Source organism: Nipponia nippon, unplaced genomic scaffold, assembly GCF_047370975.1.
Source record: "Nipponia nippon isolate SJK-2023a ecotype South Korea unplaced genomic scaffold, ASM4737097v1 scaffold_77, whole genome shotgun sequence".
Classification (NCBI taxonomy): domain Eukaryota; kingdom Metazoa; phylum Chordata; class Aves; order Pelecaniformes; family Threskiornithidae; genus Nipponia; species Nipponia nippon.
The window spans coordinates 224,160-239,555 of NW_028262399.1; the positions used below are offsets into that span (position 1 = coordinate 224,160).

Genomic DNA, 15,396 nt, shown 5'->3' on the forward strand with positions numbered 1-15,396 from the left:
GGGCTCACTGGGATGGGCTTTTTCAGCTTTGAAAAGTGCTGCCTGTGAGATAGTCACCATCTAAGAAGTACTCTGGCAGTTTCCCATGAGCAAAGCTAGCCTGAACCGTGCTGCACCCATGATCTTGGGAAGCACTGAGACATCGGAGAGTTAAAAAGAACAGGCTGTATGTTTGAGGACATTTTGAAACAAGCAGGAGATGCTGGTATGTGGGTAATCTGCATGTAAATGGTTGCTTTGAGTGAAAGCCTTAATTTAAAATAAATGTGGGTATCTTGCAGGTTTTTTCAGAGAAGTATTTTATTTTTCTGTACATTTGTATGAAAAAGTAGGTAGATTGGAAAAACAATCATGGTGACTCTTCACTCATGCAAACCCTAATTTTATCTTGGGAATTTTGAATGGCACCTCTCTGAGATGGAAAAAAACTCACAGGAAAAAGGCAGGAATAGCTTGGGAAAAGGATCACACTGTCAGGACCATGTGTTTTTGTGAATTCGGATTTTTCTCTTGAGAAAACCGCCCTGTGTTTTTCACTTGGCTAGTCTGAATGTTTTTATCACATGTTTTCTGACTGGCTGTTCTCATCTTTAGTACATCTGAGTTGAAGAAGACTCCACAAAGGGAGACAGCGATAGCTGGAGAGACATGGCCAGCATCCTCAGTCCTCTGCCTGGAAGAGGGTATTCTTTTCCCATGTCAAACTGAGATTATAAAACATTGTTCAGCTGAGACTCTTCTGCAGAAGAAGCAACCTGCTCTTGCAGCGCTGCTTGCTTGTAGCTCCCATCTCTCAAGTGTGCCCAGCTTTATGCTCTGGGAAGGTGGGAAATGCAAAGGGAAGGCTCAGTTCCCCAGGCAGCAAGGGCATCGCTCTGCTTCTGTGAGGGCTTGCAGGGGAGTGGGAAGCATTGCAGGGTTGGGGCCAGAGCGAATGGGCCCTCGGCTGGATTTGTAAGCTGTCAGAAATCCAAGCGACAGAGCAGCAAGTTTAGGAATGCTGAATTATTCAGGACTCATTCAGAAGTTATAAAAGCCTGACCTGCTCCGGAAAATTGGGTATCGCAAGGAGGTCAGTGAATTTTAATCATTTTCTTCTCTGTATAACTGAAAAGTTCATCAAGCAGTTTGATTGCTTGCATAAAAATGTCTTTTAGCACCCTGAAAACTTGAGATTTATGCATAAACTGCGGCTTATCCGTCTTGTTCAAATGTCCCCTGGATGCATCAGTGTCACAAGAGTCATTGGCAGATAGAAGCGTGTTGTACTTCTGATGGGATTCACCCTTCACCATGTAAAAAGTAATGATTCAGGTCTAAAATAGTCTCCCAGATGTTTGTGGGCGGACACCGCATCAGGGGATGAGCTCTTACATGTGAGGAGAGCTGGCATGAATCTCTCTCGTCGAGATCTAAGAATCAAGGCAGGCCTTGCCTCGCTTTCTTTTGATTGCCTCTCCTTGCCTGGCCTTGCCTTGCTTTGTCTTCCCCTTTTCATCCCTTTCCTCCTTTTCACCCTATTTCTTCTTTGTGTTCTTACATTCAACGCAGCTCTTACAAGATCTGGACAAGGAACGTAAGCCAGACTGTTCTGAAAGGGGTGAGTATTTATCCTTTTTCTTCCTTTTTTTCTCATCTCTCACCAGGTATTCTGTTTAAGAAATTCAACTCTGAAAAAGAAAGTGAAGTTTCTTTTACCTATATTAAAAAAACCAGTCATTCAGGCTCAAGGACTCTGTTCTTTCCTCTTTTTAACCCTCCCCCTGCAACAAGCAAACCATGTTAGATTTCCAAACATTCAGGCAGATCTTGGTCCAGCTCATCTAATCCTGCAATCACGTGTACGCTGATGTTCATAGTCTTTCTCTAGGCTTGAAGTGTGTGGGATGGTGGACAGGCCATTAGCATCCTCTAAGAGCCTGTTGTTTGGATTGCTCTGTCTAGGGAAAATGCCCCAAAGAAAAGGTTTGGAGAATCACACCGTTGGATCCGGATTCGTTCTTCTGGGATTTTCTGACCCCTCCGGCCTGCAGGGCCTATGCTTCACAGTATTCCTGGTCATATACCTCATGATCCTCACAGGGAACAGCCTGATTGCACTCATCACGGTGGTGGACTCAAGCCTTCACAGCCCCATGTATTTCTTCCTGAGGAACTTGTCCATCCTGGAGATCTGCTACACATCAGTCACTCTGCCAAAAATGCTGGTGGGTTTCCTGAGGGCGGATGGCAGGATCTCCTTCCTGGGCTGTGCTGCCCAGCTGTATTGCCTGGTTTTGCTGGGCAGCATTGAATGCCTTCTTCTGGCTGCCATGGCCTATGACCGCTGCATAGCCATATGTGACCCCCTGCACTACACCCTCGTCATGAGCAGGGGTCTCTGCATCAGGCTGGTGGTGGGGTCGTGGGTGGCTGTCATACCAGTGCAAGTAGGACAGACCTACCAGGTGTTCACTTTGCCCTTTTGTGCATCCCATGACCTCCATCACTTTTTCTGTGATGTCCCCCCTCTGCTGGAACTGGCCTGTGCAGACACGTTCTGGAACCAAGTGATGCTGTACACCATCATCCTGCTCTTCGCAATCCTTCCCTTCTCCTTAATAGTTACTTCTTACGTTCAGATTATTAGGGCAATTCTGAAAATGCCTTCAGGTCTGGGCAGACACAAAGCCTATTCCACCTGCTCATCACACCTCGGGGTGGTGACGCTCTTCTATGGCTCGGCCACAGTTGTCTACTTAAAGCAACGGTCAAGGGATTCAGTAGACACCGACAAATACCTTGCCCTGTTTTACACAGTTGTGACCCCCATGTTTAACCCTGTCATCTATAGCCTGAGGAATAAGGAAGTGAGAATTGCCTTGAGGAGACTCCTATGGACAAAGTGATGCTACCGAGGATGTAAAATAGTCCCAAGCAGTACCAAAAGTCCCGCTGGGTTATGTGGTTGCCTGAACAAAGCATCCCATATTTGCTCAGACAAAACCATGCCTCCAGCCTGGCTTTCATCCTCCTCAAGAAGGGGAGAGGTCTCCTGAGGCATTCCTGTTACGCCATGCCCCACCATGATATCTTTGTACTCTAGAGCACCTTCAGTGCCCCTCAAGAGCGTGATGCCAATAGCTACTTCAAGCTGTGTCTTCTGACCAACGTAACGTTCAAGGGAAAGAGTCCAAGCATGGTCAGTAGTCAGCAGGGCCCAGAGGGTGACACAACCGATGAAGAGATGACTACCCTCAGGCTTGAGAAATCACTTGCTAGATGCCACGGACTATCTACAGTGGCCCCGTGTGGGATCAGCTTCAAAAAGTTAAAAGACATGAAGGCCATCTTCCCCTGCTATGATGTCTTGCAGTGAGTTGTGTAATGCTTGACCAACTTGACATAAAGAACAAAAAGAAAAAAAAAATCACCAGGGGGCCAGTCCAGCACTGGAACAGGGGCCCAGAGACCTCTGGAGTTTCTGTTTGTCGTGGTTTAACCCCAGCCAGCAACTAAGCACCACACAGTCGCTTGCTCACTACCCCCCCCGATGGGATGGGAGAGAGAATCAGAAGGGTAAAAGCAGAGAAAATCATAGGTTGAGATAAAGGCAGTTTAATAGGTAAAGCAAAAAACATGTGTGCAAGCAAAGCAAAGCAAGGAATTCATTCCCTCCTTCCCATCGGCAGGCAGGTGTTCAGCCATCTCCAGGAAAGCAGGGCTCCATCACGCATAACGGTGACTTGGGAAGACAAACGCCATCGCTCCAAACATCCCCCTGTTCCTTTTCTGCATGCAGCTTTTTAAAATCATGAGCACAGTTGGGAACGGCTGAAACTGTGGGGGATAACTGTGTTTCCTGAGACAGTATTTGATACACAGACAATCCAAAAAGGTTGTGAAGGTGAATGGGCAGAAGAAACAGGAAAACTGCCCATCCCATGGAGCTCTGCAGAAAGAAGATGGAGCTGTACCCAGCAGAAGGTGATACCAGTGGGATTAGCACGTAGAAAAGGCTTTTGTGGGGAAGGCTTTGCAAAGGAATACCCTGACTTCACCCAGATGAAAAATAGAGACCGGGCAGTGTATTGAAGTGATCGTGAGAAGCGTCCTGGGGTAAAAGACCTTTGATGAGAGAAGGTTGGAGACATTTGGGTCGCAGAGATTTGAGGTAGTCCTTTGACGATCTGAGTAGGTTGAGCTTTGGAAATGAGAAAAATAAAGCAGCTCTCAAGGCTGTCTAAGGAATAAGCGGTACTATCACTATAATAACAGGTACAGCACAGTGCTGTCAGGGAGTTCCTTCTTATTCGTCATTATGATTAATTGAAGCACTTTAATTTCATTCCCAACATTCATTTTTACTTGAGAAAATAGCCATAAGTGCTCAGTAGTTAGCTTCTGGCATGAAGTTCTTAGAACAGTGCTTTTTCTCTCACTGCTAGCTCTTATCACTTAAATATTACATTTAAATATTACACTTCTTAGACAGTATTGCCTTTAAATTACCCCTGCTTCCTATCTCTTCTCCCTGTTTTGTGGAGGAGAGGGTGGAAGAGGGCAGCTGCTTCTTTTTTAGCCAAAGGCAGCCAAGGGACAGATGCCAGGTTAGTGCAAAGGCACAAAGGAAGCCAACATTTTCACGTTCTGGAGACTGACACAACACCATTACCTGTATTTCTGGTCTCTGAAGTCCTAACTGGGCAGCAGAGAGCCTGGAAGCTCTGAGCTCCCTTCATCTGCCCTGCATTTCAGCATGAAAAATGAACCTAACCTGGTCAAAACTATTCTTTTGATTCTCTCCACAGCCTAAAGCACCGCATTTGCCAGGAGACTGGCCAGGACACCAAAGGAGGACTCACGCCTCTCTGCACACAAAGCTTAGGTGTCCCTGGGAATCTCAGGAGGCATGGCATACCCATTCCTGGGTTCTAGGAGCTGGTCAAATGCCTCGTCTCCATTTCCGTAATGGTGGCAGACTTTGTACAGGGGTGCTGACATTTATAGAGCAACCTGCCCAGACCTCAGAGCTGGCCCTGCTTGGAGCCAAAGGTAGAACTAGAGACCTCCTGAGTACAAGACCATTCCACCCTGAATTGTCCTATGACAATTGCAGATGACACCAACTTGAGTAGAAGTGTTGATCTGCTGGAGGGCAGGAAGGCCCTACAGAGGGACCTGGACAGGCTGGATCGATGGGCCGAGGCCAACTGTACGAGACTGAACAAGGCTCAGGGCCGAGTCCTGCACTTGGGTCACAACAACCCCATTGTCCCGATCCAATGTCGGGGGAGGTTTCGATACGATCCCAAGGACGAGATTAAGACGCTGGAATCGGTCAGATGTCGTACAACCTTTTACTTTTATTTGAGGGGAGAAGAAAACGGAAGGAGGAGGGAGGGCAAGGGAGGAGAGGGAAAGAATAGGGGAGAGAGAGAGAAAGAGAGAGAGAGAAGGAGGAGTTTATCACCACCACTTTGAGTCCGATCATCTTCCGCTGGGCCTTCGGTGGCCTCAGGCTTTGTCAGGGACTGAAGCGGGGGGGGGGAGGCTTGAGGGTGTAGGAACAGAAGGAGTGGTCTCGCGCGCTGCCGCCGCCCCCACCGAAGGGCACGTGTGCTCCTTATATAGGGGCTCTCACGCATGCGCGGATCACAAATGCGTACGTGCAGTTCGCCACGGACGTGCTGCCCCCGCCTCTGCTCTTTTCGCTCCTTTTGTCCCTACCTCAGCTCTTTTCGTGCCTTTAGTCCCTGCGCAGGTGCACGAGGTTGTTTTTCTCAAAACTGTGGAGAAGAGGGTTTTCTCGAAGCGCAACGCTGGATGGCGCTACAGCGGCAATGTCGAGACAAAACTGCATTTGGTACTGGTTCTCTACACCACCCCGTGACTCGACATTGCAGCTTGGTGGCATAAGGGAGAGGGAGAAAGAGAAAACAAGGGAGAAAGAAAGAAAACGCAGAGTCGAGAGAGCTGGGGATAAGGGTGGAGGAAAATTGTGGGAAGGAAAAAGGGAATAACATTGTTCCGGGTGAAGGAATGTCTTAACACAGATTAACTGAGGTATTGCTCAATGCAAGCTCGTTCTCGAACAACTTTAACAATTCTTCAACTGTGAAGGGTAAACATTGGAAATGGGGTTAACAATAACTGGTAATATGCAATTTCTTCCTTTAGAAGGAATTGGGGACAGGTTTAAATGATAAGGTTGGTTGTGGCTGATGGATGGCACAGATTTTTGTTACACCATCAGGTGGAACGTTAGGATCAAATTGCATATTTGACACAACGTGTTGAATTAATTGAATAAAACTTGGAATTATACAGGGTAGGAACAGTAAGGTGGCAGTTGCACATAGCAAATACAATATTAGTTGTTTGACCCATGGTGCCCCTGGTAACCAGGACCACAAATCGCCGTTCCAACCGCTCCAGTTTTGACTTGGGCTATTTTGGATCAATTGGAGAACTACTTCTCCCACGTCATCATTTCTAGACAGCAGTTAGCGATATTTAATTTTCCATACACCTCTCCCTCCTCTGCCAACAATCTAAAACCATACAGTGTTGAAGGATTACCGCACGCACCCGTTGAGACCGTCGAGTTAATAGGTCTATGGCGTCAGTGGTTTTGTTGGTGATAATTTCTAGGGCTGCTTGTAGTCTGATTATTCGATTTAGATTATAGATTGGTTCTCTTGCCCCTGCAATGGGCTCGTTAGGATTCCAGGTTGCTGGCCCATAATGTTCAATTATTTGCTCGGGGAGCCATTTGTCATTTCCTCGTTTTTGTGTCCCACCTAAATTTACCTTGGTAGATCGCGTCTTACGGGCAATACTTCTGTCCCCGAGGTTACCATACACCTTTACGCCTAGTTGGGGTCCACCAGTTTCCGGCAAGAGGAAATATAGGGCCCTTATGATCCCTATATAACAAACTCCCGACCACCCCACGGGTAAGAATTTATATGCCATATTCCCACAGATTCAATAATGCCCCTTTTTGGCTTTATTTCCTTGAGCAAATGGCCCATCTTTCCCCGGTGGAAACTGAAAATAAGTTGTGTCTCTGTCACCCAGAGGGCTGAAAAAGGTGGTTGCCCCATCCCTTATTCGGCCGGTACAATACCAAGCCCCATGAGTAGTGAACATTCAATATTTACTTTTTGCAAAGAAAACTAAACAATTACATTTTCTAAGCAAGTACATTTCATGTTACTTGGCTATTAAGTTTTCCCATATACAGGAGTATTTAGTGATGAAAATATAGGAAGATCAAAAAAGTAAGAATTACATACATAGTAAATCATAGGTTGAAATCCTTGAAATGTCTAACATAAACAGGTATCATTGGAAAGTTATTGGGCATTTTTTCTTAAATAAGCACACACACATATATATGCTTAAACATGCACCAGACAATTGGATGTCTTTGTACTATTGCATAAAGACTGTAGTGCATTGAAACATCTAATATTTAGCCTGTTTGCCATAAATATTAAATCTTGAATTATTCATAGAGCTGCAATGAAGTACAAACATGTATGCACACATACGTACCACCAATTATAAAAACTGATATACACAGTGGAATATTCTAATGGGTTGGTGCCCCTGAGTTAAAATGATCCAAAGTAGCAGGTGCATCATGGTCACATCGCCGCCCTTAAAAAACAGAAATAGGAACAAAACTCGCTCCTGGGGTTAGAAGGAGGGAATAATCCATTTGGTATGGATTTTGTGGCTTCTCCCACAGGTATCTTTCGCTTTCCATGTATATTTGTTTAGGGGGGTATCTAACATGAGAGGCACAGCTCCCACGGTGGGAAGCTTGACCAGAACCGGCTGGCCGGGGGAGTAAGATGATGCACTGGGGGAATTAGAGTCTTGAGAGACGGGTACCATGGTTGAGGCTTGTGGACAAAATGCTAGAGTTTTCAGGCACCCGTTTGTACCCCAGCGATTACTGACATTGGCCACTGCCTCCCCCACCCGCTCAGCCCATCCCAGTTGGTGGGGTTTAGTAGGTCTCCTTTATTATTGCAGGTGAGTTGTCTGATAAACATCCCCCCTCCGCCTCCCTCCTCACCCTGAGGGGGTGGAGGTTTTAGTTTCCCGCCACTCTTTTCATCCTTCTTAAACCCTTCCTCCCTGTCCAATGCTGGCACAGAAGGCGGGTTCAGTTTGGGAGGGGTCCTTGCCCAGACCACCTCCGCACCAGGAGCTTTAACTTTTTGGTGGGGAGCCCATCCATTAGGTCTCGGGGCACACCTTTTTGCAGTCCCATTTGCCACAGTCCTTGTCGGATCGAGTGTTTCTCCCGTTTTGTTAGGTCGGGGCTTCCCCCTGAAAAAGCCAGCGATTTATTTGCTGGCTTTGCTTGCCCACATGGCCCTGGTTTCTGCCTTTTGGTGAGTCCTGCCTACTGGCCCATATTTCCTCCCGTAGTTTATTAGTTCCTGAGCTATCTCGCCCCAGGTCCACACCTTGCTCCCCCACTGCCGCTGTTCGGGGGTTACCATTCCCTCCAGGGCAGCTGCGATTCACTCCTCGCGAGGCACATTTTGAATTCTCCCCTGTAATTGGATCCCGATAGGTTTTAACGAGTCGGGGAGTCCTCTTATTAGCGGCATCAGCCACTCAGGGTCTACCGGTAGCAACATTGGAGAGCTTAGATTTGGTTTAAGTTCCTGGTCATATATCATTTGCAGGCATGCCGCCTTCTGTACGTTTTCAAATAGTTGATCGACCGAACCAGTTATAGCTCGGGGATCCCCCCTCTCTAATGGGTTCAGCCCCCCCGCCCAATATGCGGCCCTCTGGGTCAGAGACCATGGGGCTCGGCGATCGCCCGTTGTGAGGAAGACGCCTGGGCCCCAATACCCCTCTGCTTCCTTTTCCGATAGCATGATCCCGTCCCCCCCCGACAGGGATACCCTCCACACGTATTCGGTTTCGGACTCCCTTGCTGTTGTAGCAAAATCCTTTCGGAGTTTATCAATTTGGTGGTGGTGAAAGGGATTTCTTTGGTTACAACTTGGGGACAGTTGTCGCTATCGTCCTCGTATATGTACTCTGTCTTACCAGTGGGCACATATGGGGGGTGGGTATCCACAGTATCTCTTAATCGCTTTAAATCTTTCTGGGGATAGATTTGGCGTACCCCTTTCTCCTCCAGCATTACCTCTGCCTCAGCAGGGGTGTCTGCCTCCCTCAGGAGCTGAACCCTCAGCTCCTCCTTCAAAATCATATTTTGGCACTTCTCTTCCTCTAGCACCCGTTTGGTCTCTAGTAATTGCTCTCGCAGCGGTGCTATCGCCGCTTGTAACGAAGCAGCCACAGCCTCCGATGGGCAGGGCGCTTGTTTCTTGTCCTCCACCGCCGCCAGACACGCTCCTAACACAGCACAAACAATGGCTTTCCCTTTCCCCTTCTTCACTCTAGCTTCTTTATGCAAGACCGCTATTCGCTCCATAACACTTTGCAGTTGGAACCAGTGGTCCCGTGCCCAATCTCGTCCCGGGGGTGAGGGGCGAGAGCGGTATGTTTCTAAAAACTCATATAATTTCTCCGTCTCTTCACAAGAATCGCCTGCCTTTTGGGCGGCCATGTCCTACAAAGGGGAGTTCGTCCCGGGAGGGTCAAACCTTAGAAAAAACAAGTTTCCCCTATGCACTCCCAGGAGGCCAAAACACAAACTAATGCCAAAAAGTTCCTACAAAGGGGGGGGGGTGTCATCCCGAGAGGGTCATGCTTCAGTATCCAAGTTCCCCCTATATGCTCCCAGGAGGCCAAACCGTACACTACTACTAGACAGAGAAGAGCCTACAAAGGGGATACCGTCCTGAGGGGATCACACTGTAAAATTCAAGCTTCCCCTATACTCCCTCAGGGGACCAATCCGCACACTACTACAAGACAAAGACAAGCCTACAAAGGGGATATCATCCTGAGGGGGTCACACCCTAAAATTCAAGTTTCCCCTATAGTCCCTCAGGAGCTCAAATCACAAACTACTACAGGACAGAGGAGAGCCTACAAAGGGGATATCATCCTGAGGGGGTCACACCATAAAATTCAAGATTCCCTTATACTCCCTCAGGAGCTCAAATCACAAACTAGTACACGCGTTTCAGTGCAAAGTCTCAACACCCACTCCTTCCTTGTGCTTCGTTCATCTCCGGCTGCTTCCCTCTCAGGAGAGCAGAACCGCAGATCGGAACTCCGCACTCGCTTCGTACTGGTTTGTACGTCTCGTTCACACACAATCGCGCAGCACACAAATAAGGTTGTATGACACTCTCATCTCAAGGGATCCTGTCCGTGATGCCAATTAAATGTCCCAGTCCAATGTCGGGGGAGGTTTTGATATGATCCCAAGGACGAGATTAAGACGCTGGAATTGGTCAGATGTCATACAACCTTTTACTTTTATTTGAGGGGAGAAGAGAATGGAGGGAGGAGGGAGGGCAAGGGAGGAGAGGAAAAGAATAGGGGAGAGAGAGAGAGAGAAAGAGAAGGAGGAGTTTATCACCACCACTTCGAGTCCGATCATCTTCCGCTGGGCCTTCGGTGGCCTCAGGCTTCATCGGGGACTGAAGTGGGGGGAGGTGTGGTCCTTGAGGGTGCAGGAACGGAAGCAATGGTCTCGTGCGCTGCCGCCGCCCCCACCGAGGGTCACGTGTGCTCCTTATATAGGGGCTCTCACGCATGCGCGGATCACAAATGTGTACGTGCGGTTTGCCACGGACATGCTGCCCCCACTTCTCCTCTTTTAGCACCTTTAGTCCTTGCCTTGGCTCTTTTTGCGCCTTTAGTCCCTGTGCAGGCGCACGAGGTTGTTTTTCTCAAAACTGTGGAGAAGAGGGTTTTCTCAAAGCGCGACGCTGGATGGCGCTACAGCGGCAATGTCGAGACAAAACCACATTTGGTACCGGTTGTCTACAGAAACGTGTCACAGGACATATGGGAGACCTTTTGCAGCATGAGCTGGTAGGCAGGCTGGGTATCTCGGTGTGGTGGAAGACATCACCTGCCTTCAAGGCTGCTGGGTAGGCTATGAAGAGGCCTGTCCAGCATAGCAGCACACTGTGTCCCCTTGGATGCTGGCTGTGAGGTCATTTCTGACCAGGCAGCTGTGGGGAGAGAGATACTCTGAGGTCTTCAAAGCCATCACAATGCTCCCCCCAACAAGGTGAAAGATGTGGGGAGGTCAGGGGCAGCTGGGACAAGATTTGGTGGAGGGAAGAGAGGTTTGGCCAACAGAGACAAAAGATTTTAAAGAGGAAAGATGTGTTTGGGTAATTTTGATGCCACCGTGATACTAAGAAAACATTCATGTTCGGCATCTACCCTATTTCTAACCAGTAAGCTTAAGCCCTAACCCTACCCCTAAATGGCACCCTTCGCCCTGACAGGAATCCACTACACTAATCCCTAACCTCAAACCTTACCCCTAAACCAAAGCCCCAAACCATAAGTGCTTTCTCTCATCCTATTACTCACCCTAATTCCTAGCCTTTATCCGGAACAGCCCTCAGTGGGGCCAATCAATGCTTCAAGGTTTTGCTTCTGCCTTTGACTTCTTGAGAGGTTTGTTCAGTCTCCTCTCAGGATCTGAGGTTCACGGACACAGGGCCAACTACAGCATGGGGGCTCATTAAAATACAGAAAGCCCTAACGAGCTATTTCTCTTCCTGTGATTTTCTTCAACTCTTCAAGACTCGTACAGCTAATTGCACTAATTTCATAGTGTAGTTATGGAGGAAGTTTTCCAAGTGCACCTAATAAAAATCCTTTTCTTAAAGGTTATATTTTATTCATTTCAGTTGAGAGCAGAGATGATAGCAGCATTCTCCAATTGGTATTGATGCCGAGGGTGTCCTCAGGCAGTCTGGACAGCTAGGAAAAGCAGTCCCTTGAGGTCTGGCACTGTAGTGACAACCTTGCCCCTTGCTTCCTCCCTTCCTCAACCTCACCGTTTCTCTCATTGGCCACCTGGGATTTACATCAGTTTCCTGACATCAGACTTCCCTGACCTCTGGGAGCTGAATGTTACAGCTCCATTGCACCATCTCCCACCTCATCTCCTTAGACAACTGGCTGCACACAGGCACAGAAGGATTTTTCCTGTTGGCAAGCAAAGAAAATGAAGCATGATAAAGTTTCATAAACAATAAAATACGCTCCTCGAGCATATGCTGCTTACAAGCTACCTGTAATGAGGTTGCCTTTCTACAAGGGATAATCTTATGAGAAATGTTTTAGATACATAGCTACAGAAAGGTAGAGATAAACATAATTAAAGAATTGGCTAAACAGACACTTGTCCTACTGAAGGACAGGCAAGCTTTTAGTCCCTGAAGCTCAAAGCAGCAGCATAGGTGAGAAGTATCTGAATGAACAAAGAGTAAGGGCAGGAGAAAACTGGAGGATAATGGAAAGGCCCTTTGTCTACACAGTCTACTGGTAAGATGACTTTAGAAATGGTTATTGTATCAGGACAGGTGAAAATACATGAACGATTAGAGAAATTAAATACAGCATATAACAGGCAGAATAGTGGTAATGAAGTTACAGGGGAAGATGGATATTTCTGTGGAATATCCCTTTTGAAAGGTCATGCGATTGGTAGAGGTCTCTTGTGAGTGAGGACAAAGCAATGTTGCGCCCATCACTGAAAGAAGGCTAAGGAGCAACCCAGGGAACCACAGGCTGTACAAGCTCACTTTGGTGAGGAGTAAGCCATCAATATCTCTTGGGTGGTATTTCTGGGATCTTTAAAGAGAAGAATGTGTCCAAAAGCAGTCAGCATGGGCTTTCAAAGGGTAAAGCATGCCTCACCAAGCTGACTGCCTTCATGATGAAGTAACTGCATTTGTGCATGAGGGGACAATAGTGGATGTTGGTCACCTCAACTTCAGCAAGATTTGTGACGTGTTCTCCCTCACTATTCTTGTAGCCAAGTTAGGACATTACATTCTGGAAGGGTAGACAAACAGATGGGTGAAACACCAGTTGGATGATCAGGCTGAGAGAGCAGTGGTGAAGGGGTCATACCCTACCTAAAGGCCAGTGGGACATACTGGGGCAGCACAGGGAACGTTCCTGGGCCCTGTGCAATCGAAAGGCTGTATCCATGACCCAGAAGAGGCAACTCTCATCATGTTTAGCAAGAACAAATGCTGGATTCTGCACCTAGGATGAAATAATGCCGGGCACAAGGAAAGACCGGGAGAGGAGTGGCTGGAGCGCAGCCCTGCAGAGAGGGATCTGGGGGTGCTGGCTGGCAGGGGGCTCAACAGGAGTCAGCAGTGTGCCCTGGCAGCCAAGAGGGCAAACCGCACCCTGGGGTGCAGTATAACGAGGGGCTCAAAAGAGGGGATGTTGTGGTTTAACCCCAGTCAGCAACTAAGCACCACACAGCCACTCGCTCACCCTCCCCCCACAGTGGGATGGGGGAGACAATCAGAAAAAAAAAGTAAAACCTCTGGGTTGAGGTAAAGACAGTTTAAAGATGACCGCAGAGGAAGGAGAAATAATAAATAAATAAATAAATAAATAAATAATAATAATAATAATAATAATAATAGAATATACCAAACAAGTGATGCACAATCACCACCTGCTGACCGATGCCCAGAGTGTCCCCAAGCAGCAGTCACTGTCCCCCAGCCGACTTCCTCCATCTTATATACTGGGCATGACTTCATATGGTATGGAATAGCCCTTTGGCCAGTCTGGGTCAGCTGTCCTGGATGTGCTCCCTCCCAGCTTCTTGTGCACCTGGCAGAGCACGGGAAGCTGAAAAGTCCTTGACTAGTATAACCACTACTCAGCAACAACTAAAACATCAGTCTGTTATCAACATTATTGTCATCCTAATTCCAAACCACAGCACTCTACCAAGTACTAGGAAGAAAATTAATTCTATCCCAGCTGTAAACCAGGACAGGGGATTATCCTGCTGTATTTAGCACTGGTGCAGACTCACTTGGAGTACTGTCTGCAGTTCTGGGCCCCACAATTGAAGAAGGGTGTAAGGTACTTGAATGTGTCCAGAGGAGGGCAACAAAGCTGGTGAAAGGGCTGGAAGAAATGTCCTCTGAGGAGCAGCTGAGGACACTGGGCTTGTCGAGTTTGGACAAAAGGAGGCGGAGGGGTGAGCTCATTGCCCTCTACAGCTTCCTGAGGAGGGGAAGTGGAGAGGGAGGTGTTGAACTCTTCTCTCTTGGATCCAGCGACAGGAAGCGGGGAAATGGTTCAAAGCTGCACCAGGGGAGGTTTAGACTGGACATTAGGAAGCATTTCTTTACCAAGAGGGTGGTCAAACACTGGAACTGGCTTCCTGGAGAGGTGGTCGATGCCCCATGCGTGTCAGTGTTTAAGAGGCATTTGGACAATGCCCTTTATAACATGATTTATCTTTTGGTCAGACCTGAAGTGGCCAGGTATTTGGACAAGATGATCATTGTAGGTCCCTTCCAACTGAACTATTCTGTTCTATTCTGTTCGATTCTATTCTATTCTGTTCTCCTCTGTTCTGTTCTGTTCTGTTCTGTTCTATATATATACCTTTTACAGGGTGGATCCCTCCAGCAGCTGGGCTCAGACGCTCAGTCTCCTCAGTAGCTGCCCTGGCTACCAGCCTCCCCAGTTGCATGCTCCTGGACATATGAGCCCCTGAGGCTGCAACCCCATTCCAGATGCTGCTACAGACCACACCAGTCACAGACACACACACACACACAAACTCTTAAGTCCAGCCACTCCGGTCTCTCAGTTGCTGGCACTAATGACATATGGGCTGTCTGACCCCCTGGTCCTTCTCCAGTTGCTGCACTCATCCCCCATGCTCACATGTTCACGCAGAAGAGAGATTCCCCCACACAGCAATGAGCTAGAAATTAAGTTTACTGAGAAGACAGGGCAGACTGCACTGGTCGGGGTCCTCCCCTAAACTTCCCATAATAAGTCCTGTGCAATCCAAAAATGCTCTTCCCAGGCATCCTATAATGTGTCCTACGCCCCTAGGCAACAATTCCCTTAGTCCAAATGGTGATCCAGAGAGCTGCTCGCAGTGACTCCTCTTGGTGGGTTTCACACCTGGACAATGGGGCTGACAGCTCTCCCAGGGCAACCCTGGAAGGAGCTGGGACAAGATGTTCCTTCCTCAGGAGCCTGGGTTCCCACCTGCCACGGTGCCTCTGTGCTCTTCTCGCTTTGTGGAAATGGGCTCTTGATGAGCTGGTGCCTCTTCTGTGGTGGCTCTGGGAGCAGCTGGGGCAGGGTGTTGACTGAGTTATTCTTCCTGCCATCGGTAGTGCCTTCTTTGTGTGCGCAGATGAGCTGCTTCTCACTTAACCTAACGCAACCCAAGAAGAACATGCATCTCCTGAGGCATCTGTATTTGCA

General features: G+C 48.0%; 1 protein-coding gene across 1 annotated transcript; it reads left to right on the plus strand.

Annotated features, from left to right (window-relative positions):
- Positions 1–1,949: 1,949 nt before the first annotated feature.
- On the plus strand, positions 1,950–2,888 carry LOC148050648 (olfactory receptor 10AG1-like). The gene has a single exon (XM_087741137.1). The coding sequence runs from the start codon at positions 1,950–1,952 to the stop codon at positions 2,886–2,888; it is 939 nt and encodes a 312-aa protein (XP_087597263.1).
- The last annotated feature ends 12,508 nt before the right edge of the window (positions 2,889–15,396 follow it).

What these genes read in the sequence shown, in the direction of transcription:
- LOC148050648 (XM_087741137.1), top strand. Translation starts at nt 1,950, where the DNA reads ATGCCCCAAAGAAAAGGTTTGGAGAATCACACCGTTGGATCCGGATTC.